This window comes from Megascapheus bottae, chromosome 20, assembly GCF_031878675.1.
Source record: "Megascapheus bottae isolate mThoBot1 chromosome 20, mThoBot2.hap1, whole genome shotgun sequence".
In the NCBI taxonomy this organism is placed as follows: domain Eukaryota; kingdom Metazoa; phylum Chordata; class Mammalia; order Rodentia; family Geomyidae; genus Megascapheus; species Megascapheus bottae.
Genome location: NC_143528.1, coordinates 1,298,610 through 1,321,830, shown reverse-complemented (window position 1 = coordinate 1,321,830; position 23,221 = coordinate 1,298,610). Strand labels below are relative to the sequence as shown.

The 23,221-nt window shown below is 38.4% G+C and overlaps 1 protein-coding gene across 2 annotated transcripts in view; it reads right to left on the bottom strand.

Moving 5' to 3' along the window:
• Positions 1–2,529: 2,529 nt before the first annotated feature.
• Kat6a (lysine acetyltransferase 6A) overlaps positions 2,530–23,221 on the bottom strand; it is a 103,065-nt gene continuing 82,373 nt past the window's right edge. For both annotated transcript variants that reach the window (XM_090353869.1, XM_090353870.1), the window contains 7 exons: positions 22,596–22,757; positions 20,856–20,949; positions 18,623–18,854; positions 17,915–18,122; positions 16,642–17,247; positions 13,197–13,521; positions 2,530–7,797 (listed from right to left, as the gene is read on the bottom strand). In XM_090353869.1, coding sequence (XP_090209995.1) covers positions 5,132–7,797; positions 13,197–13,521; positions 16,642–17,247; positions 17,915–18,122; positions 18,623–18,854; positions 20,856–20,949; positions 22,596–22,757 — 4,293 coding nt within the window. In that variant the 3' untranslated portion in view covers positions 2,530–5,131. The remainder of the gene's footprint in view (positions 7,798–13,196; positions 13,522–16,641; positions 17,248–17,914; positions 18,123–18,622; positions 18,855–20,855; positions 20,950–22,595; positions 22,758–23,221) is intronic.

Here is a 23,221-nt window from a genome sequence, read left to right as displayed (position 1 = left end):
TTAACCACCAGAAAAACTGGAAGTGGTGCTATGGCTCAATGAATAGAGTACCAGCCTTGAACTGAAGAGCTCAGGGACAGCACCCAGGCCCAGAGTTCAAGCTCCACAACAACCACCATCACCAACAAAAAAGCTTTTAAGGACAATTTAAAACAATACAAGAGGCGATCTAGAGTATGCTTTCCAACATTAAGCAGATGTCAATTTTCAATGCAGGTAGTAGAAATCATATTTAGCTACACCAGACTGGTAGTTTCACTGTAGCATATGCACTTAGCATCGAATGTTCTCAGTTCAACATAAAGTTGAGAGATTAACACATTGTCCCAACATTGTTGGTAATTTTTTTTTCCGTGAAAATGGCATATGGCTTCAGAAATGCCAATTTAGTAAAGAGTGTTAGAACATTTTTTCTACTAAAATGTGTACTTCACACTCAGCGTGTTCATATTAGCCACATGAAAGAAAGCCTTTCGCTAAGATGACCTATTTAGTATTATTATTGTTAAATCTCAAAACTCAGCCAGGCTCCAGTGGCTCATACCTGGATTCCTGCTCAGGAGGATGGAATTTGAGGATCAAGGTTTGAAGTCAGCCCAGGTAGGAAAGTTGGTGAGACTCAAATGTTTAATAAACTAATCAGAAAATTCCACAAGTGGCATTGTGGCTCAAGTGGTAGAGCAGGAGCCTTGAGCAAAAAGAAGCTCAGGGACAGTGCCCAGGCCCTAAGTTCAAGCCCCAGGGCTGGCACACAAACAAAAAAATTCTCAAAACTTGGGCCAGGAGTTTGGCTTAGTGGTAAAGTACACGCGTAGCATGCACAAAGGCCTGTGTTCTACTCATCAGTACCACACACATAGAAAAAGCCAGAAGTGGTGCTGTGGCTCAAGTGGTAGAGCTCTAGCCTTGAGAAAAGCCCAATGACAGTGCTCAGGCCTGAGTTCAAGCCCCAGGACTGGCAAAAATAAGTGAAAAGTCTCAAAACTCAGATGTTGAGAAAAAGAAACTCTTACAACACTGTCCATAGGAACTGTCCATGGTGAATTAGTACCATGAAAAACAATTAACTGATGGTAATATTACTGGCTATATATTAGAAGGAAATACGATCCTTATGTTAGAGATAGCCACTCCCACGATACTGTAGCCAGTATACCAGGAGATGACTTAAGTCTTTGCCAGTAGGTAAATAGAAGTATATATGTACAATGGAATGCTATTCAGCCATAAACAAGGACATCTTGTCATTTGTGACATTGGGAGAACTAGAGATCATAATGTTGAGTGAAAGAAGCCAGGCTAAGAGAGACAAACAGCACATAGTACTATTTATATGTACAGTCAAAAGAGTTGGTCTTCACAGAGGCTGAGAGTAGAACAGAGGCTATCAGAGTTTGTGAGAGAAAAGGAAAGGGGAATATGGAAGAGTGTACAGATTTCAAACTCAAGGATGTTTCAAATAATCAGGTCCTTTTCTAAAAAATGGTTTTGCTAATAAGGACTTTACAGATTTTTACTTTTTTTTATCATAATACCTAAAGCATATATACATCATTTAAATCACACAAATATTTGGCATTTTCCTGATTTGAAAAGTATGGGCAAACATCTTTCATTATAAGTTGTCTGTTTAAATGTAAAGCAGTATATTAACTGTGCTGATTTGGGCTCTAATAAAATATGAATGATTTAAAACACACATACATACACAAACAGATCTGTACACCTATAGCTTATAATACCACTGGGCCTTCTCTACTGCTGCCACCTTTTTGAGGTGTCATATATTCAGTGCAATATTTAGGCTTCTTAAGATAGCAAAGAATTTCCATTAAGTTCAATTTGTAATTATCAATTTGAGAAAATAAGAAACTGTTGCCTTTGTTGCATCATTATATAACCATACCACCTTATGTAACAAACTCAACCTGTCCCTTAACATTTATTAACAAACCCATTGGGTTTTGCTCCAGGGGGCATCAGCTGTTACTTGTATAATCATGCTTAAGAATTCAAAACATCTGCCAATATTAAAAATGTTACTAAATGGTTTACAGAAATGTTTCAAAGAAGTTTTTAAACTTCTTGAAATCAAACTACAATGGAGTTTTTTTTTTTAAATCAATTTGCTTTTAACAGTCTTGCAAACTTTCTTCTGCCAATAAGGCAGTTAAAGTTACTATTTAATTTTCCTTCTCTTTTTCACTATTCCCTTAAATTGTCATTATCACTGACCCATACATTGTATATTATGAAAAGACTAGGGGCAGAACTATGACAGATACTACTCACTGATGATCTAGTTTAGAAAATCTGAATTTCCGTTATTTCTTTAGAAAAGGGGGAAAAAAACCCTTTGGTTGGCATTTAAACATGAATGAGTGCAATCATTTCAAAGCCAAGGCCAAGAACTTACATAAGTTATTAAGAGGAATGTGAATAAGGCGAATATTTACAGGACAATGTGTGTGGGGAAAATTGTAGAGTTTGAGATGCTTGAGGAGAAAAATTCCACATGCAAGACAGGCATCCAAAATGGCTCAACATAATTTATTTTTTATGTTAAAATGTACAGAGTTCTTTTGAAAGTACTTGCTAGAAAGGGGGGAAAGATATTACATACAAGGAGGGGAAGGGAGGCCAACTGGCCAGGAGCGCATGACATGGAGAAGTACAAAGGCATCTAGGCACCCCTTCCCCTAGCTTACAGGTCACCAGGAACAAAGTACAAAGAGGTTACAAAACAGGAAAAGCAAATATAAACAGACAGGAATAGACTTAGCTTCATTTGTACATGCGGCTTTTAGAGGCATCTGGAGCTCTATTCACACACTCTAGAGATCTCTTTAAAGAGAATTTTCATCTTTCTTAAAATAGTTTTTAATATTCTACAACAAAGATAAAAAATTTTAAAGATGGAATGAAATGAAAAAGCTTTTATTTTAAAAGGCATCAAAGTCACTAACAGTGAGTTTTTAAATTTATTTTTTTTTTAGAAGATTACCCAAGTTATCTTGCTAAAAATACATTTTTTAAAACAGAAGTGAAAAAATGACAGGTACCAATATTACTGTGTTGGATAATTTCTTTTATAATATAGAAAAGAACGTATTTTTCTACAATAGGTCTACAGTCACAAAGAGGCTGTGGAAACAGGGAGCTGCCTGATTGAAAAAAAAAATGTTTTTTTTAAAAACAAAACAAAACACAACTGCAAACCAACAGAAACGAATTCAAGGCCCTCATTTCAACAGTTCTCCTTCTGCCTTGCCCCACAATCGCCCGAAAGACCTCCCTCCCCTCCCCCCATCCCCCGCCCCATCCCTTTCAGGAAGCATGACACAGCTGAAGATGTAGGGAGAGGGCAGCACAGTGCACTTTCTACAGAGATGACTGGAAACTGGAATAGTATATACAGAGAAACTGGGTCCTACACAGCCTTGCACATGCTCAGAGTTGACAGCGGTAAGGTGTGAATTCTGCCTTTTTCTATCTAACACACTTAATTGAAAAAGTCAATTAAAGTGTATAAAAAAACCAACAAACCTGTGCATTTGAAAAAATTTAATGCCTAATTAGTACTTTAAAAATTTATTTATATAAAATGTACAAACAAAGGGGAGAATTTATGCTTACAGGTATTTCTTTAAGCAATATTTCCCCCTTTTGGATATTTGACTGCACATACCAAGTGGTATAATAGTTTCCATCTTCTAATGATGGAATATATATATAATATATATATATTATATATATGTAATTTTTTTTACCTATCCCTGGAGCAAGTAATAAGAAGAGAATGGGCGAACTGGTTGCACAAGAGGAAAGAGAATGGACTGGGAACAAAGTAAGAAACTGCTAAAGTCGTGCTGTCCAGATGTGCCCTATATGCTGGTGGTGGGTCTCTCCCTCTTCTCATTAGCCACTGTCAGGAGAGGGGCTGGTGCACTCTGATTCACAGGGGATGAACTGAGGATCTCAAAAGACAAATGATTTAAGTAGCTTTAAACTATTTAGACACACATTCTGCACCATCTCTGCAACATAAAATCAAGCGTCAAAAGGTTTGCAGATATTTTTCAAACCACTGAAAGGTACAGTCATCCACCAACACTGTGTGAAATGTGAGAGGCAAATCATTGGGGACTGCTCTTTATAGATTTATCAGAGTCAAAGGCTCATGAATCAAGACCCTTAGTTAGCATTTCAAAGTACATACTAAAAACAAGAGGCCAGGTGGAATATGCAAGTTATATGGCTGATTCACCAGGTGGTAAAAAACAAGAGGCTGTTTCCTCTTTTTGATTAAGTAACCATATTTATTCCTCCAAAGGCTAGACTGGGATTGCATCCTCTGAGATTCTGCTGTTAAGTGAGACTTACAGTATTTTTGCGTCTCTGAGTGCTGAGTGGGAATATTATAAAAAGAATTATATTACACTTGATTCCAGAAAAACAAAAGATTTCAACAAAGTTTGTCTATAAAGAAACATTCTTGGGAAAAAGGTTTCAAGAGTGTATACAGGGAGTAGAGGAGATTTTAAAAGGAGAAGCATTTTCTTGCCTCACTTTATTAAGGAAAGTAGTAACAATAAGTTTAAGGAGCTTGGGTCGTTCTCCATGTCCCCGTCTGAGTCTCCCTTAAGTGCCTCCTGCTGGAATGAAGTAGGAACTGGGTTTGGAGGAAAGGGTCTAGTTAACCCTTGAGATGTATATATAACGTTTAAAAAATGACAACATTGGGAGCTGCAAACAGTGAGGGGAAACATACATTTTAAAATAAAGACAATTCACTTTTACACAAAGTCTGTCCATGTGGTGTGTAAAGAAAGTAAGGCTCTTTTTAATTATGAAAAGATTTGTGCATGTTTCCCCTATCCCCAAATCCATTTTTAGATGAGTTCTACTGTAAAATGTTCAAGATTGTGAAGAAAACCAAAACCCAGGACAAAACTGAATCCAATAAAAGAGGTCAGGTTTTCTAAAAAATAAAAGAAACCAAAGAAAAGTTCCTCTAAGTCTACAGCAATATTTTAACTGGAAAAAAGGTCCATTTTTTTTCTCTGGTTTGTCAGTATAAAAGGTTCCTTTATTATATATATTTAAGTTTTTAACCGCAAGTTCATCTTGCTCATCTTCTCATGTAAGGTCCATTGAGTGACTGCTTGGGCACACCAGCAGCATTCATGTAGCTGTGATGGGAGGGGCCAGTGTACATCATGTTTCCATGAGGGTTTGGCTGCATAGGCTGCTGGGTATAGGCCTGGCTCCCCATCATTCCCATCTGCATCTGCATAGGATACTGTGCTGTCTGGTTCATGTAGGTAGGGTTACTATGGTAACCGCTGTTCATCATGGGCTGTGTCATCCGATAGCTGTTCATGGCATTCAAGGTGTTCATATTCATGGAATTGACATTATAAGCAGGTGTTGGCATTAAATTAACCCCCATGTTCATGCCGCGCTGAACAGCCAATGCACGAGGACCAGCCTGCATGGCAACTGCTGGTGGGCTGCGGCCATACAGCTGCTGCTGGTGTGCAGCTGCAGAGGGCAGTGGTGCGGACTTGGAGCGGATGGAAATGTGCCCCTTGACTGGCATCTGCCCTTGCAACCTCTGAGTGTGAGGAATGCCGATGTTGGTGGCAGACATGTTACACTGAAGCAGAGGTGATGTGAGGTTCATGGTAGTGGATGCCAAGTTGGGGGGTGGTGTCATTGTGGCTTGTGCTTGAGGGGTCCCCGCTAAGGGATGAGATGGAGCTAGCTGAGCCAGTCCTGTATTAGACAAAGAAACACTGGTTGCATAGGAAGTCACAGCAGGAGAATGGCTATAAGGCATGGCATGAGGGTCCATAATGGTGTTGGTCAGCTGTTGCAACTTAGCTAAACTAAAAGTGGCTGATGGTTGAGAGTAGCTGCCAGCACCGAAGTCCCCTGGAATCCTCTCATAGATACTTATGTTCCCTGTACTCCCAGACTCTGGGATCTCCATGATCATGGGCGCTGGAGTGAAGCTGTTATTCATGCTACACTGGGACAGCGGGGGCTGTTGCTGGGGTGGGGGCTGGGGCGGTTGGGGCTGGGGTGGCTGGGGCTGCGGGGGCTGGGGCTGGGGTGGTGGAGGCTGCGGTGCTGGTTGCTGTGGCTGCTGTGGTGGCTGTGGCTGAGGCTGCTGTGGCTGCTGTGGTGGTGGTGGTGGCTGCTGGTTACTCGGAGGCCTCTCCACCACACAGCTCTGAGGTGACTTGATATTGCAGTTGGAAGCAGGCTGGACAGTGTTCTGCTGCATCATGCTGCAGCTGCTGCCCATGTTAGCCATTTGCTGAGTGACAACACAACTATTTTGGGTGAGGCTACTGGAGGATGACAATGCACCATAGGAGCAGCTGCTCTGAGAAGAGTTATTCCCACAGATGCTGCCACCCATCGTGGAATCGTAGCTGCTTGGGTTCTCATAGTTCTCCGTGGTGCTCTCAATGCTGCCCAGATCACTGAAGCCACTGTCCACCACCTGCTGAGAGTGGTCTGATACAGAAGGCACATCCATCATGGGGCTGGTCTCCATGTTCTGCATAGAGGGTGCGGACAGTGATCCTTGTTCCGGGCTGATCTGTGTGTAACCACTCTCCAGAGCAGGCACGTTGGGACTGCTGACCGATCGAACTGACTGGCTTGGATGAGACTGAACCGAGGATATTGGGCTGTTATGCTCTGAAGCATGACAGTCTTCAACCATTGATATCTGAGGGTCATCATCGGCCTGTGTATAACTCTGCAGTGTCTGACAAGCGGCAAGAGTCTCTTCACAGTCCTGGTAGGCTCCTTCGTGCTCATTGCTTTCTTCTTGCGTCAAAGATTGTACCGCTTGTACAGTTTCCAGATCCAGCTCACTGTGAGGAATCTCCTCTTCCTCTTTTAATTCAATTAATTCTTCCTTAGTGTTTGAATCTTCTTCATGGTCATCCTCGGACCCTGGTATATGCTCTGATACCACAGATGTCTCATGAGAAGGCTGTTCCTCTTCAGAATCTGGTTCTGTTTCATCTTTATCCTTTATATTCTCCCTACTGTTCTGCATGTCAGTATCTAAAAAAGACTCCTGGCCACTAGGCTCCTCTTTCACATCTTCTCTTACAGGCTGTTCCTCTGTCTCCTTTTTCTTTACAGATTCCAAATGGCCATCATCTTCATCATCTGCATCATGGTCTTCATTCTGGTTTGTCTCTATGGTCACTTCATCTTCTTCCTCTTGTTCCTGTTCTTCTAGCTCCTGCGGTTCTTCCTCTGACTGCCTCTGCTCTTCTAAGACATGAGGTTTCTCTTCCTCTTCCTCTACCTCAGGATCTTTCATTTCGGCCTCCGGGCTGTTGCTGCTGCCTACTGGGGAAGCTGCTCTAACTTCACTGCTAGTTGTGTCCTCTTCCTCTCCCTCTTCAACCTCATCAGCCTCTCCATGTAACTCCTCTTCCTTTCTTTCTTCTGACAAAGGCAAATCCTCTTTTGATTCAACAGTTTCTTCATTCTCTTGGGTTTTAGATTTACGTCCAGCCCTAGGAATGGGAGCAGGGGCAAGGGGTTCAACAATGCATTCTTGCAAAGAAACAGCTGTGATTTCCCGATTCAACTTAAATCCTGGCTTTCGTCCAGGCCTTTTCTTCCAGTGGACTGGTTTGCGGCTTTTGCCTTTGGGCCATCCCTTTTTCTTTTTCATAGGTGTGGATGTATCTGCCTCCAGTGAAGAACTGTTCACATCACATTTTCTCAAGAGAGATACTGGCTTTAGAACAGGAGTGTCTATATAGGAGAGATTAAAAACAATAAAAGATAGGTTACAAGATTTTATATTTCTAATATTTGAGACCACCAGGTGCATTAGGAATGATTTTTATTCATAATCTCTTTTACTGACTTGTTTTCATTTTAACAGTAAATCTAAAAGATGAAGGTAATTAATAGCCACATGACTACAAAAACAGTGGAAGAATCCTGATCACCGTTATGCTACCATCTAACAGTTAAACCATTTCCAGTGTGTAACTACAGCATATGGCTATGGAAAGTTATTCTCCGGGTGTATAGAAAAATAAGCTTGAAAAAGATGCAAAAACCTGGTAACTTGGGCCGGGAGTTTGGCCTAGTGGTAGAGTGCTTGCCTAGCATGCATGAAGACCCAGGTTCGATTCGTTGGTACTACATACATAGAAAAAAAAGCTGTAAGTGGTGCTGAGGCTCAAGTGGTAGAGCTCTAGTCTTGAGAAAGTCCAAGGACAGTACTAGGCCCCGAGCTCAACCCCAGAACTGGCAAAAAAAACAAACAAAACAAACCTGGTAACTTTTATCATGTCTTTATAGCACAACTATGTAAGTTACACATCAACTTTTGTTTTGTTTGCAATTTATGTTATCTTTCTTTCTTTTTTTTTTTCATTTTCCAAAATTGATTACTTCAGGTAGTATTAGGAGCCAGTATAAACAACTGTTCTAAGAAAACAAACAAAAAAACAACCTTTCTTCCAGAACTCGGATTTGATTTTGTATTATATTACACTCTCAGCTCACAATGGTCTGACTGATGCTGTGTTTAGATGCAAAGTACTTAATTCTAAACAAGCAAGAAAAGTTAAAGCACCAGCAATAGAAACTTAATATTAGCATCATTTTTTCTAAATGGAGATAAAATATGCATAAAATTCATCCTGACAATTTTTAATTATATAGTTTAGTAACATAAAATATACCCTAAATTCACATTAATTTTTAATTAAAGAATTTATTAACATTGACTTTTACATCATATTTCAAATGACACATTTAACAAACAAGCATTCAAGAAGGGAATCTATATATATAATTACTGGAACTTAGATTTTAGAACATAGTTAAAATTAGGCTGAGGGTTTTTATGTCATAGATACATATTAATCTGTGTAATAAAACATTATCTCTAGAGTCATAAATTTTTATGTCTATGTAGTTATGTTTGTTGTTCCAATACTATGTCCATAGCATTGGGTACGCAAATATTGAGTCATCACTCTTGTATTGTTTGGATCTATTGGCACATATTAAGGATACCTTGCGTCTTTTGTTCCTTTGGTCTTGACTTATCTCACTCAACATGATTCACTCTAGATTCATCCACTTCCCTGCGAATGCCATTATTTTATCTTGTCTGTTGGCTATGTAGAATTTTAAAAGCTAAAAACACCAAGAGAAGAGCAGGATTGGGGCTGGGAGTTTGGCCTAGTGGTAGAGTGCTTGCCTAGCATGCACGAAGACCCACATTTGATTCCTCGGTACCACATACATAGAAAAAAAGCCAGAAGTGGTACTGTGGCTCAAGTGATAGAGTTCTAGCCTTCAGAAAGCCCAAGGACAGTGCTCAGCCTTTGAGCTCAAGGCCTAAGACTGGCAAAAACAACAACAACAACAACAAAAAAGAGCAGGATTTGGAAAGGAGAGTTAAAAAGGGTACTAAAAAGGGGCCGGGAGTTTGGCTAATGGTAAAGTGCTTGTCTAGCATACATGAAGACCCAGGTTCGATTCTTTGGTACCATATACATAGAAAAAAGACGGAAGTGGTGCTGAGGCTCAAGTGGTAGAACTCTAGCCCTGAGAAAGTCTCAGGACAGTGCTCAGGCCCTGAATTCAAGCTCAGGACTGGCAAAAACGAACAAAAGGTACTAAAAGGGAGGCAGTACCTGAAAGTACACAAGGCAATGGCTACATCAGAGAAAACTCCCCAAGGAGACAGAATTTAAATATGGCATACTAGTGTAGTGAACAATGATTCAAGACAACATAAAGTGCCAAATTTACACAATACATTTTTGGCTTCTGACAATTCAAAAGTTATTATGAATAAAATTCTGGAGAATTGTTCACAATAAAGCAAGGAATATAGTCAACTTATTGAATTACATTAAAAGTATTTGTTATAATGGGGCGTTGGTGGCTTATACTTATAATCTTAGTTACTCAGGAGTCTGAAATCTAAGGATCACAGTTCAAAGTCATCCTGGGCATAAAAATCTGAAACACTCTCAAGTAACCAACAAGAAGCCAGAAGTTAGAGCTGTGGCTCAACGTGGTAGAATATCAGCCTTGAGCAAAAAGCTAAGGGAAAGCACCCTGGCTGTGAGTAGAAGCAATAGTGGCCGAATACACAAAAACGAAAGTACTTGTAATAGAAAAAATAATAAAGAGAATAGCTGGGTGTGATAGCACATACCTATAATCACAACACAAAAGAAGCTGAGGCAGGAAAGTCACAAGTTCAAGGACAGCCCAGGGGACATAGTGAAAGTCTGTCTCCAAAAAAATACTAAATTCATAAAGAAAATGTAGGAGTTCTATCTACTGGATTTAAATAAAGACCTTAAAAGTAGAATAAAGGACCAGTGGGTGGTGTAGCTGAAGTTGTAGAGCATTTTCCTAACAAGTGCAAGGCCCTGAGTTCAAAACCAATCCAAACCAAATAAACAAAAGTAGAATAAAGAGCTGGGCATGGTCATTCATGCCTAGCTATAATAAGAAGCAGAGATAGAAGGATCATGTATGATCTGAGGCCAGTCCTATACAAAAAGTTAAAAACTTATTTCATAAAAATTAGCTAAAGCTAGGTGAGGGCTCAATTGCTAGAATGCTTACTTAGCAAGCCCTGAATTTAAACACTACAATTGCTATTAAAGAAAAAAAAAGGTAGAATAAAAAACTGAATTAAGGCTCCCCCCACCCCTCACCCAAATCTAACAGTTTATGTAGCAATGGCAGGCAGCAAGATTTCTTTAAATTCATCTAGCTAAGTTAAACAAATTTTGTTTGGCCTCATGCAGTAGCTTAAACCTGTAATCTTAGCTACTTGCAAGATGAAGATGGAAGGGAATTGAAGTTCAAGAGCAGTCTAGGCAAAAAAAAGCTCCTGAGACTATCTCAACCAATAGTCTGGTATACTGATGCACATCTGTCATCCCAGTTATAGGGAAAGTACAATGGCTGAGTTCAGTGGTGTGCACCTGTTATCTCTAGTGACATGGAGACGCACAAATAGAGGAGGACCGCAGCCCAGGATGACTAGACACCTAAAGCAAGACCCTATCTTATAAATAACTAATGCACAAACAGGTTAAAGGAGTGATTCAAGAGGAAGAATGTAAAGGTGCAAAGCCCTGAGTTTAGTCCTCAAAAATATACAGAACAAAATACAGAACAAAAACCAACCACAACATTGGCTTATGATCATGCAAGGGAAACACATTGTAGATATAGATAGCATGATATACTGGCACACACACAAAAAAAAGGTTAGAATGCTAAATCCTAGTTTCTGGCAATACCTCATATTGTAAAATCCTAGTTTCTGTGACTCTGAAGAGTAATATAACGTTTTATTTATTTATTTGTTTATTTATTTGTTATTTATTTTGCCAGGCCTGGGCCTTGAGCTCAGGCCCTGAGCACTGTCCTTGGGCTTTCTCAGGGCTAGAACTCTACCACTTAAGCCAAAGCACCACTTCTGGCTTTTTTTCTATGTATGTGGTACCAAGGAATCAAACTTGGGTCTTTGTGCATGCTAGGCCAAACTCCCGGCCCCTATAAGTTATTTTTTAAAAGTAAATAATTAAAGTGGTTCACACTTGTAATCCTTGCTGTGCAAAAGACTGAGATTTGGAGACTAGCAATATGAAGCCACCCTGGGCAGAAGAGTTCATTTGACGCCTTCCCCCAAATAATCAGCAAAAGGCAGTAGTAGAGGAGTGTCTCAAGAGGTAAAATATCAGCCTAGGAAGTATGAAGCCTTGAGGTCAATCCCAATACCTCAAAAAAAAAAAAAAAAAGGATATTTTTAGATGTATTATAAGCCTATTTTGAATTATTGTTACTACTTATTACAAATGTACTTCTAGCTGCAGGATGTGACAGCTGTAATCCTAGTGCTCAGAAAGCTGAAGTAAGATTACCAGATTGTGGCCAGCTTGGGCTACAGAGTAACATTTTGTTTCAGAAAGCAAAACAAAATACTGGGGGCTCACTATAGTCCTAGATACCCAGAAAACTAAGATCTTGAGGATCAATGTTTGAAGGCTGTGTGGGCAGAAAAATCTGAGATTCTTCACCTCCAACTAATCAACAAAAAGCTAGAAATGGCTCAAGTGGTAGAGTTCCAACACTGAGCAAAAAAGTGCAAGACCCTGATTTCAAGACCCAGCAAAACAAACCAATTACTCATTCCCAAAAAGGAAAATCAGTAACAGAAGGAAATTACTGTAAACTAGTGAGGAAAAGTTTCTGAACACACGGGCCGGGAGTTTGGCCTAGTGGTTAAAGTGCTTGCCTAGCATGCATGAAGACCCGGGTTCGATTCCTCGGTACCACATACATAGAAAAAAAAGCTGGAAGTGGTGCTGACGCTCAAGTGGTAGAGCTCTAGCCTTGAGAAAATCCAAGGACAGTGCTCAGGCCCTGAGCTCAAGCCCAGGACTGGCAAAAAAAACAAAACAAAACAAAACAAAAAAGTTTCTGAACACATTTGAAACAAGTTTCAATCCATATGGAATTTGTGTTATTTTTAAAGAGCTATCTTTTTAGCGTTTATTCATTTAAAAAATACTTATCTTAAGCACTCAGAAAGCAGTAATGAGCAAAACAGTCCAGAGTATTCACAGTGTAAGAAACTATGCTAAGTTTGCAATGCTAAGTCCAGGTGACTCAGTAACAAAAAAAGCCAGGAAAGGTAGACAAGAATGACCCTGAGTCATTAAATACCTGAAGAATTAAATACCAAAAGAACATAGACACACTTGATATAACTTCTAAAGATTGTCAAGCCTTTTTCTTACTTAGCAGTCATGTTCTTTTTCAACCTTTTGTTAAGGATTTAAAGATATTAAAACTGCAATAGTTGGCTGGGTGCTGGTGGCGCATATCTTTAATCCTAGCTACTCAGGGAGGCTAAGATCTGAGTATCATGGTTTGAAGCTAACTCAGGCAAGAAATCTGTGAGACTCTCATCCCCAGTTAACAACAGGAAAAGCTGGGAATGGAGTGTATCTTTAGTAGTAGAGCAATAGCATTGCACACAAAAGCTCAGGGACAGCACCCAGGCCCAGAATTCAAACCTCAGGACTGGCAAAAACCAAAAATACAAAACAAAACAAAACCCTTACAATAATTAACAGTTTTATAATACATACCTTCAGCATCATCTGATTCTTCTTCTTCCTCTTCCTCTTTTGATTTCCTCTTAGAGGAGTGGCACCTGAGAACATCCTGCGAGGACAAGCGATGGAAGTATCCCCTATGGAAGAGTTCATTTTCATTCTCATTCTCATCCTCCTCCTCCTCCTCCTCTTCCTCAATCTCAAATGTGGGTTCTAATCGGGGCATTGGTCTCTCAGAGTCAGAGTCTTCAAAAGGTTCATCTAATACCTCTGTAGTCTCAGAAATAGTTTCTGTGACTACACTGCTATTGTGATGTTTGCGCTTTCGGACTCTCCTTCTTCGGTGAAGAATTGGTTTCTATTTAATTAAAAAAAACAAATATTTATTTATAGTAATGAACACAATCTCTATTAATAACATGAAAAAATGTTTTAAAAATGAATAGAATTAGCATGTAAAGTGAGGATGCTGTTTGCCAATAGATGTTGTAAATATCATTTTAAAGTACTCAAGTATTATACACAAAGTATTTTACACAAAGTATTAAGGGAATTAAGACTTTGGATAAACAAATATAACTTTGTTAAAGAACAAGCAAGGGCATCTGAAAGGTAGATATTCTAATATACTAGATTTTACAGAGTGACTTTGATACAAAAATTTCCAGACACTGGCCACTGAATTTCTTTTTGTCATAATTACACACTGGTATGAGAGTTACCACATCAGTAAAGTTGTAGGCCATTTTCAGGAACTAGACATAAAAAGCTATATTAGAGAATAGAATTACAGAATTAAGGTTCTTATTTGGTGTTAATGATGTCTTTTTCAAGTAAAATAAGTCTTAGTGAAATTGATACACTTTTGCATCAGGTTTATTCAATATTTTAAATCACACAAATTATATCACCAATTAATTAAAATGATGACCAAAGGAATAGCTAATAGAATGTTCTCATTACAGTAGTGGTAAGAAATAGTAAGGACTTGCTCAAAATTATACATATATAGAACCCACTGTAAAAAAGCCTCTTGAACCACAATCAACTAAATTTTTTCACCCAAACAGCATATCTGTTTTACCTTATAAAAATGCAATATAAGCCCTTGTATAATAACGATATAGTCACAATCGTGCATGAAAAGAAGTTAGCCAATATTCATTTCTCCCCCTTTCTTTGAATCTACTAGTTCCAATTGAAAACACAACTTTCACAATAGATTTAAAATGGCCTTGCTCCTTGGAGAAATGGCTGATTCTATGATTGACACAAGAAATAAAGAAGATAGACATGAAGCAACTTATAGTTTCAGAAAGAACAAAAGTGCTCAAAACAAAAACAAAACCCCACAATAATGAGTCTGTGTGTAATAAATGGAGTAATCTCAAGATCTCCAGTAAGTGGGAAAAGCAATAGTACTGATTTACATATTGAAGTATTAGGTAAATATTTAGTAAGAGTCCATACTGATACAAATGAACACCAGAATAGGTCAGTAGGTAGAGCAGAATGGAAAAATCTCCCAAGCAAATAATGTATGCAAGATACTATGTTCCTAAGCTAACTACAACTACTCATATACATCTAAGTGTGGGCTGTGCACTTTCTTCTTGTACAATATGGAAAAGAAACATGACAAGAACCACCTAAAATACCATCAACAATGGAAAGGCATACCGACAGTAAACACCTTTGTAAATGATCATATACAATGATAGATATTAAGTGTGATGAGAATGGCACTTTTATTTCTAAGGTCTTTCTCTAAAAACCACGTGACTCATTTCAAATACCATGTCATGAGAGGTATTCTACAAAATCCCTAATCAGCCACCTTACTGGTCAAGGGGGGGAAAGAGGGAGGGAGGGAGGGAGGGAGGCAAGAGAGAAAGGGAAAGGGGAGAGGGGGAGGGAGAGAGGGAGAGGGAGAGGCAGAGGGAGAGGGAGAGGGAGAGGGAGAGGGAGAGGGAGAGGGAGGGAATGGTGCAGATGATTCATACCAACAATCCTAGCTACTCAGCTATCAAAAACAAAACCAAAAATGGAGCTGAGGCTCAAGTGGTAGAATGCTAGTTGTACCACTCTACAAAAGCTCAGGAACAGCACTCTGGCCATGAATTCAAGCTGGACTGGCACCAAAAAAGAGGGGAGGGGAAGAAAACAAAAGAAAGAGAAGGAAGGGGAGGGAGGGAGGGAGGGAGAGAAGGAAGGGAGAGGGGAATAGAAAAGAAAGAAAAAGGAAAGGAAACCTTTCCATTCTATTTTCAACTTCTGAGTAGCTGGGATTTACTCTCCTTGCTCAAATGATTTTTCTTCTTTGAAGGGAAGGCAGGGTGTGCATAGAAGGATGGCTAAGAAAAGGAAAAGGAATTTCATTACTGTGGAAGAAAGCGATCACTACTCATTGCCATGAAAGGGGATCATCAGGGAACTGACATAATTTAGTCCAGATGGCTTGTGACAATGCTGAAGCTTTACTCCATAGCCTGTGATGTGTTTGGCCTAAGTAGTGCAGTTGCTAGTGGTTTTACTTTCCATCAATTACCCAGTCAACTACAGCTCAAAAATATTTAATGGAAAAAGCTAGAGATAAGTAATTCATAAGCTCTAAATTATTATGTTTTCTAAACATTATGATGAAATTTCATGCCATCCTGCTCCTTCTTGACTGGCCTTTCTCTGGCACATTCCTAGTCCTCCAACCCTTAGTAGCCATTTAGTTATCAGATAGATTGTCATAGTATTGCAATGCTGTGTTCAAATAACCCCTATTTAATTTCAGAAAAGCCCAAAGCACAGGAGTAGTGATGTTGGTGATTCAGACATGCCAAAGAAAAGCTACAAGTAAAAAAGTGAGAGACCACATTCACTTAACTTTTTTTTTTTTTTTTGCCAGTCCTGGGGCTTGAACTCAGGGTCTGAGTCTTTGGGCTTTTCCCTCAAGGCTAGCACTTTAACACTTAAGCCATAGCACAACTTCTGGCTCCCCCGTTCCCAACCCCCCCACCATGTATATGGTACCAAGGAATCAAATCCAGGTCTTTGTGTATGCTAAGCAAGCACTCTACCACTAGGCTAAACTCCTGGCCTCACTTAACTTTTATTATACTATAGTCACAATCTTTTTATTTTAATATCAGTTAATAGTCACAATCATTTTATTTTAATATCAGTTAATAAGTTATTTTTGTTAATCTCTTACGGGGCCTGATTTGAACATCAAAACAAAATGCTAAAAAAAAGTTATTCACCCTTAAATAAACTTGTGGCATCTAAGTTAACTTTCATGAACCAAAGACATTATCTACACATTTCAAATGTTCCTCGGGTAGACCACAAACCACACTATGTTCAGATTAGAAGTTTGAAAAATAAAGTTAGAAAAATTTCTACCTTAATCTTTCAAAACTGCAGGACAGAAGAACAGTATACAGTAAGTTGAAGCTAGAGGACAACACAAATAGAAACACATTACCTTCCGCTTCAAGGTAGGTTTTGTAAGAATTGGTGGTGAGTTTGACCGAGGACTTTCTGGTTCTTCCTCCTCCTCACTGCTCTCACTAAAGCCCCTAAGGACAGCCCTGTCCCCATCACTATAGCAGTGAGGCAGTCTATCATTTGCTTCTGGCAATCTGCACCTAAGAACCTTGGGACTTTTCTTTAGCTGTTCTCGCCATAGCTCAGCACCCTCACTTAATCTTCTTTTGGGAAGGTCTTGCTTCCCATCCAGGCTTGGCTGCTCCTGAGAGGTTGTCATCTGTTCTTCACTTTCAGTATATTGTTCTTGGGAGGTTTCCAATTTTTCCTCACATTCTCTATATTGTTCCTGAGGAGCTGATGATGTCTCTTCTAAGAGCAATTTAGCATCTTTATCACCAAAGCGTTCCTGGGCCTTTCTGTTCTTCCTTCCCCAGCGGCCCCTCCGAGATGGTTGACTATTTGCAGGAAGACTATCAGAGGGAAGGACCTGCTTGTTCAAGCGTGTGGAACTGGCTGGAGGTATAACTTCTGGTTTCTTTTCACTTTCTACTGAAGAATAAGAGTCTTGTTCTTTGTTCTCCCGAGACATAGACTTTCCCACCTGATTTCAGAAAATAAAACAAAGCTGGTTAGATTTTCAGTCCTGTTTACTTATATGTTCTTATTCTGCCATTTGTATGACATAAAAAGAAATAGAAAGCAAGCATGGTGGTGAGAGTTTGTAATCCAATACCCAAGAGTGCTGACTGTGTGTGCAATGCACACATAAATGTGTTTAGCAATTGAAGGGTTGATGATGACCTGTACTACACTATAGTTTCGATGCTTTTCCTTATGTGATTTGTGTTCATTGGAAATTTCGGTGCTCTACTGAAAACACATGTGTGTAATTATTACTAAGTAATTTAAAAGAAAATGTATCATCATTTGGTTAAATATATTTGATTCAATGCAGATTCCTTAGTTACTATACAACTTAGTTTAATTGTTTATATGCATTCTGGAAAATGCATATCTGCATACTAGAAGAAATGGATGATCTCTTAATGGCATAGCACTTCAAAATACATTGATAAGTAAATGAGCCCCAATTTTCCTTCAATTTGTACCTCTGAAAATAAAACTATCATCAAAAACAGAGACTACTGCTGGGCTGAAGGTATATAGCAAGTGGTAGAGTACCAACCCAGCAACTAAGCCAGCCAATCAAGTACTGGGAAAAACAAAACAAACGAAAGTAAGAGACTACTTATGCACCATGCCCTTACACTGGTCTCTACTTCTCTTTCCTGGCACTGGGGCTCTTCACTCTCTCCTTCATCCACCTCCTCTTCTTCTTCCTCTGAGACAACAGAGTTGGAGACTATAACAGGAGTCCAGCGTAAACATTCTGGATCTACATCCACAGGTCGGAGATTCAGCTGAAGTTTGGCCATATGATCCTGGATAAGTTTTTCCCGGCGTATAATCACAAATCTACAACCAGAGAAAAGTTTATAGCAATCAACAATGTATAAAACATACATAAAAATTAATAGTCATATAAATAATGAAAAATCCTTGAAAGACAAATGTTTTGGAATAATGAAATACACAAAAAGGCCACCCTCTTTTCTGTGGCCTTTTCCTAACCACTTTAGTTAAGGGTGCAGTTTATCATTCATTAAATATATGTTTACTTAATATCATTTAGGTGGACAATCATGGATATATTTTAATGACAATGTTTCTAGAGGCTTTCTTTCTTTCCTCACTAGAAGAAAATGTATCCAGTGGCTTAGGTCCAAAAATTAGAAAGAAAAATAGAGAAACAGTGTATAATTACTAAATACCCTAGAAACAAAATTGATAAACCTCAGAATCACCAAGCCTACCACTTATACTAATTACTGCTTTTTCATCAATAATCTGGCCATCAGGTCCCAAAAGTTCCACCTAATTTCTTTTCAAAGGGGGTAAAGGGATGTAATACTCACTGGTCACTACGAAAGTCCAGCATCCGTAGGTGGTGGAGTGTGGAAGTAATGTCTTGAGGACAGATGCCAGTCAACTTGCTTAGCTTCTTAATGCTGATTTGCTTGTCATTTTGGTGATAAAGGCACTCCAATATTACACTTTTCCAATAAGCCATGTAGGAAAGACGACCCAGATCTGATAATGGTTTCTCAGGCGACCCTGCTTGGCCTTCACGTTTTGATAACAAGTAGCCTAGAGAAATCACAAATGTATCAGAAACTTTATCTTTTGCTACAACCAATTCAAGTATTATAAGTAACAGTAATTTCAAAGGTAAATTCCTTTAAGAGGAGAAAATTTACAAAACTACTTTTTATAAAAGTTGTGCTTTAACCTAATTTCCTTAGGCTAATAGTTTTTGGTCTATAGTCAATATGAATCACTAAAACACTCAAGTTGATGAAAACCAGGGCTTCTATCAACAAGGTACATTAATAAGATTAAAGCTAAAGTGGTTTTAGTATCTACATAAAATAGGAGACTATCATCTTTGCATATTTTACTTGGACCACTAGAGGGCCACTGCTATATCTTTATTGAGAAATACAAAAGATTGTCATGGTTTTAGCATAATCCTATTCAGATTAAAGTTTCTTCTATGAGTGAATAGGGTTCTCACTTGAATTCAAATACTCTTTACAACTGCTTATCAGCTTTGCCAAGCAAGATTGTCAGCAAGAATTAATAAGAGTAGGCTGGGAGTTTGGCCTAGTGGTAGAGTGCCTGCCTAGCATGCACTAAGATCTGGATTTGATTCCTCGATACCACATACATAGAAAAAAAGCCAGAGTGGTGCTGTGGCTCAAATGGTAGAGCTCAATCCTTGAGAAAACCCAAGGACAGTGCTCAGTCCCTGAATTCAAGACCCAGGACTGATTAAAAAAAAAAAAAAAAAAAAAAAAAAAAGAACTAATCAGAGTAGATGGTCTAGTGAATAACCTTCAAGGAAGGGATATTAATAGGTGCATACAGTTTGAGGGAAAAGAATTAAAAATGGGGATGGCAGGATAAATTAGCTTATATCTCATTAAAGAATATTTAAAATGAGCCTAAAAAGAGTACTGCGCACTGGTGGGTGCATGACTGTAATTCTGGCTACTCAGGAGGCCAAGATCTGAGGAGTAGGGTTTGAAGCCAGCCCAGGCAGCAAGTCTGTGAGACTCTCACCTCTAACTAATCACAGAAAAAGCTAGAAGTAGAACTATGGCTCAAGTAGAGAGCTAGCCTTAGGCAAAAGAAGCTATAGATGGTTGTTTATGCAGATCAAATATATCACTACAAATAAGAGTTTCCCTAACTTTGGTATTTAATAGTTAACATACTAATTCTAAATCCAATTTCAAAATAATATATTAATACCAAAGGAAATATACAGTTCTATCCCAGTGGTGCTTATCTTCAGTAAAACTGCTCAGAAATATAGCTAAAAATCAATTAAACAAGCTTAAGTGGTTCAGATAAGAATTCACTTCTCATATGTGTGTGTATTCCTAATATACAGCAAGATACAGAATATCTATATCTATAGAATATTTCTATATGTATATCTAGAGATACGTATATATAGATATAGATACACATATATTCTTTTAAATACCATTTTATAGCAATATCTAGGGATAAAAATTCTCTCAAATCACCATTTTATAATCATAAAAGTAATTACACAATTTTCTGAGCAAGATTATCAATGCAGAAAGCAATGCAAGTTCCACATAAAATGAGAGGAGAAAAACATCTTTCGTGAACTGTTTTTTAATTCAGAATAAGTTGTATTGTCACTAAGTAGGACTCAAAACTAAAACACAAGAACACTGGCATGCGTGCACACGCACACACACACACACAATTGTCTTAGATAATTAGGAAATGAAAACTGAACAGCTTCTATACATTTTTGCTAGCACTAATTTAGTTTATACCATATTAATCAATTCTATGCTATGAATCAATGCTATGAATCAATTACCACTACATAAATGTGTAAATAATCACATAAAATTGTATTGTATTCAGTACTAAGATATTTTAAAATATTCTGTGCTCAACCTAAAGAGAAGGGACTGTGGCTTTAAGGTTGACACAATATGATAAGTGATACTAGGAGCTGATGAATCATCTACAAATTTTTAAATATACATAACGAGAAGGTTCACAGAAAGAGATAAGATGCTATGTTAATATAATCCTTACTAAAATCGATGAGGAACCTGCCATAGCCCTTACGCTGGTACTGAGGAAGAATCATTATACAGGAAACATTGTATTTCTGTTGGCAGTGCTTTTCCTGGTAGAAAAAACAAAACAGAAGCCAAATTTTAAAATAACCTGGTAAAACGGAACAGTAATGCTAATTATTAACAAACAAAGACTAGCAGCCCAAACCACAAAGCAACCATCTCAGGAGAGTAAAAAGTAAAATGATGCTTTCCAACATCACCTGCAACTTAAAAACATGTCAATGTTTAAGATCAGCAGAGGAAATCTGAGTCCACCTAATCTGCATAGCTACAAAGGATAAATTGATAAGGGACTATAAACAAGAGGAGTCATCAGTTTTTTTTAAGTTTCCTTAACTTCCAGCTTTGTATATAAAACAAAACAATCCCTTCTATTGGTCATACATAGCTTTATACAAACTAGTCTTGAGCCAGGGGCTGGTAACTTACACCTACAATCCTTCTGACCAGCTCTGGCAAATAAATCTGAGAGAATATCATCCAATTAACCAGCAAAGCCATTAAAAGTATGGCTCAAATGGTAAAATGCCAATTAAAAAAGCCAAGCAAGAACACCAGGCCCTGAGTTTAGGAATTTAAGCACCAATACCAGCATGTGCACTTGCGCATGTGCATGCATGCATGCACATGCACACACACACACACACACACACACACACACACACACCAAAAATTCCTCACTCCTACAAATTAGTCAATATATTTAAAATCAGCTTTACTTAATGAAACAATCTTTAACGAAGTCCTATAAAACTAGTACTTTCCACTAAACTTTTTTTAGATTTTTACCCAAGGATTGCTTAGATAAAAGTATATCTTTTAAATTGTATGACTAGAAACTACTTTTTCTTCTAGAGTAGAAAATTAAGAGAAAGAAAATATCCTTTAATAAAAATGGTCTCTGGGGGCCGGGAATTTGGCCTAGTGGTAGAGTGCTTGCCTAAAATGCATGAAGACGTGGGTTCAATTCCTCGGTACCACATACATAGTAAAAAGCCGGAAGCGGTGCAAAGGCTCAAGTGGTAGAGCTATAGCCTTGAGAAAGTCCAAGGACAGGGCTCGGGCCCTCAGCTCAAGTCCAGGACTGGGAAAAAAAAAAAAAGTGGTCTCAATCTTTTTTCTATGCCTAAAATTCAAATTAAGATCAGAAAATTTAAGCTGAGAAAGAAATGAGAGAGCTAATGACTGTGTTTATCTTACAAGTTCTATCCATTATCACCATGGGAATATAAGTAATTTAAAAACTTTTCCTCCTGAGTATTACCAGTATTGCATATTCCTAGGAGAATATAGTCTGTTGTATGTTACTAGGCACCTCTAGCAATTGGTTAGCTTCTGAATGTACCTACAATTTCCTTTCCCAAAAAGCTACGCATGATCCTGAGGTGGTGCTGTATCACATAATATCTCCTATTAAAACTAGTAAAGATTGTTCCATACAAACATAAACATTTTGGATTTAAATTTAAACATCTGACAGTGGCTGATGTTTATAATTCTAGCTATTCAGGACGCTATGATCTGAGGATTAAGGTTTAAAGCCAGACCAGGCAGAAAAGTACAATTAACTAGCAAAAGCTGACACTAGAGATGTAGCTCAAGTGGTAGAGCACTAGCCTTGAGGGAAAGAGCCAAGCAAGAATGTTAGATCCTGCACTCAAACGCCAGTACCCGCACAATAAGTAATACTTACTTTAGAAAAGTAGCCAACAAGGTGGCAGCCCTTGACATCATTCTGTGTTAATACATAAAAAAGAAATGGCTCCACGTCATAATAGAGTGTTTTGTGGTCAAGAAACAACTTTGCCAAGAGACACAGGTTTTGACAATAAATGGTACTCACATTCCCATCAACCTAGAGGGATGGAAAGGGGGGTGGAGACAAAAGAAGCAGTCAGCAAAATGCCTTTTTAGTTCTAGAATAATACATTATATATATATATTTATATATATCAGCTACTGCAAGAATCTCTAGGCATCCCTAGACAAGCCTATGAGGATTTATGAGCGATCACAACATGAGAACCTTCAAAATATGGTATAATGGTACTTGCTGCTTTAAAACAACTAAATATATACAACTATAATTCAATAGGCAAGAATAGAGTGAAGATCTAGTTTTGAAATAGCACTTTTCTGTAATAAGATTAAATACAGCTCCATTTTCAAAAGTAATTAAACCTAAAATTTAAGTGTAACCTCTTCTAAACTAGGCTCTAGTAGAAGCCTAAAGCAGCACTATCTGGCCTGGTGTATTCAGGCCCATTTGAAGCTACTTGAGATAGCACTAACTCTTAGAAGAACCAAGCAGCTTCCTAG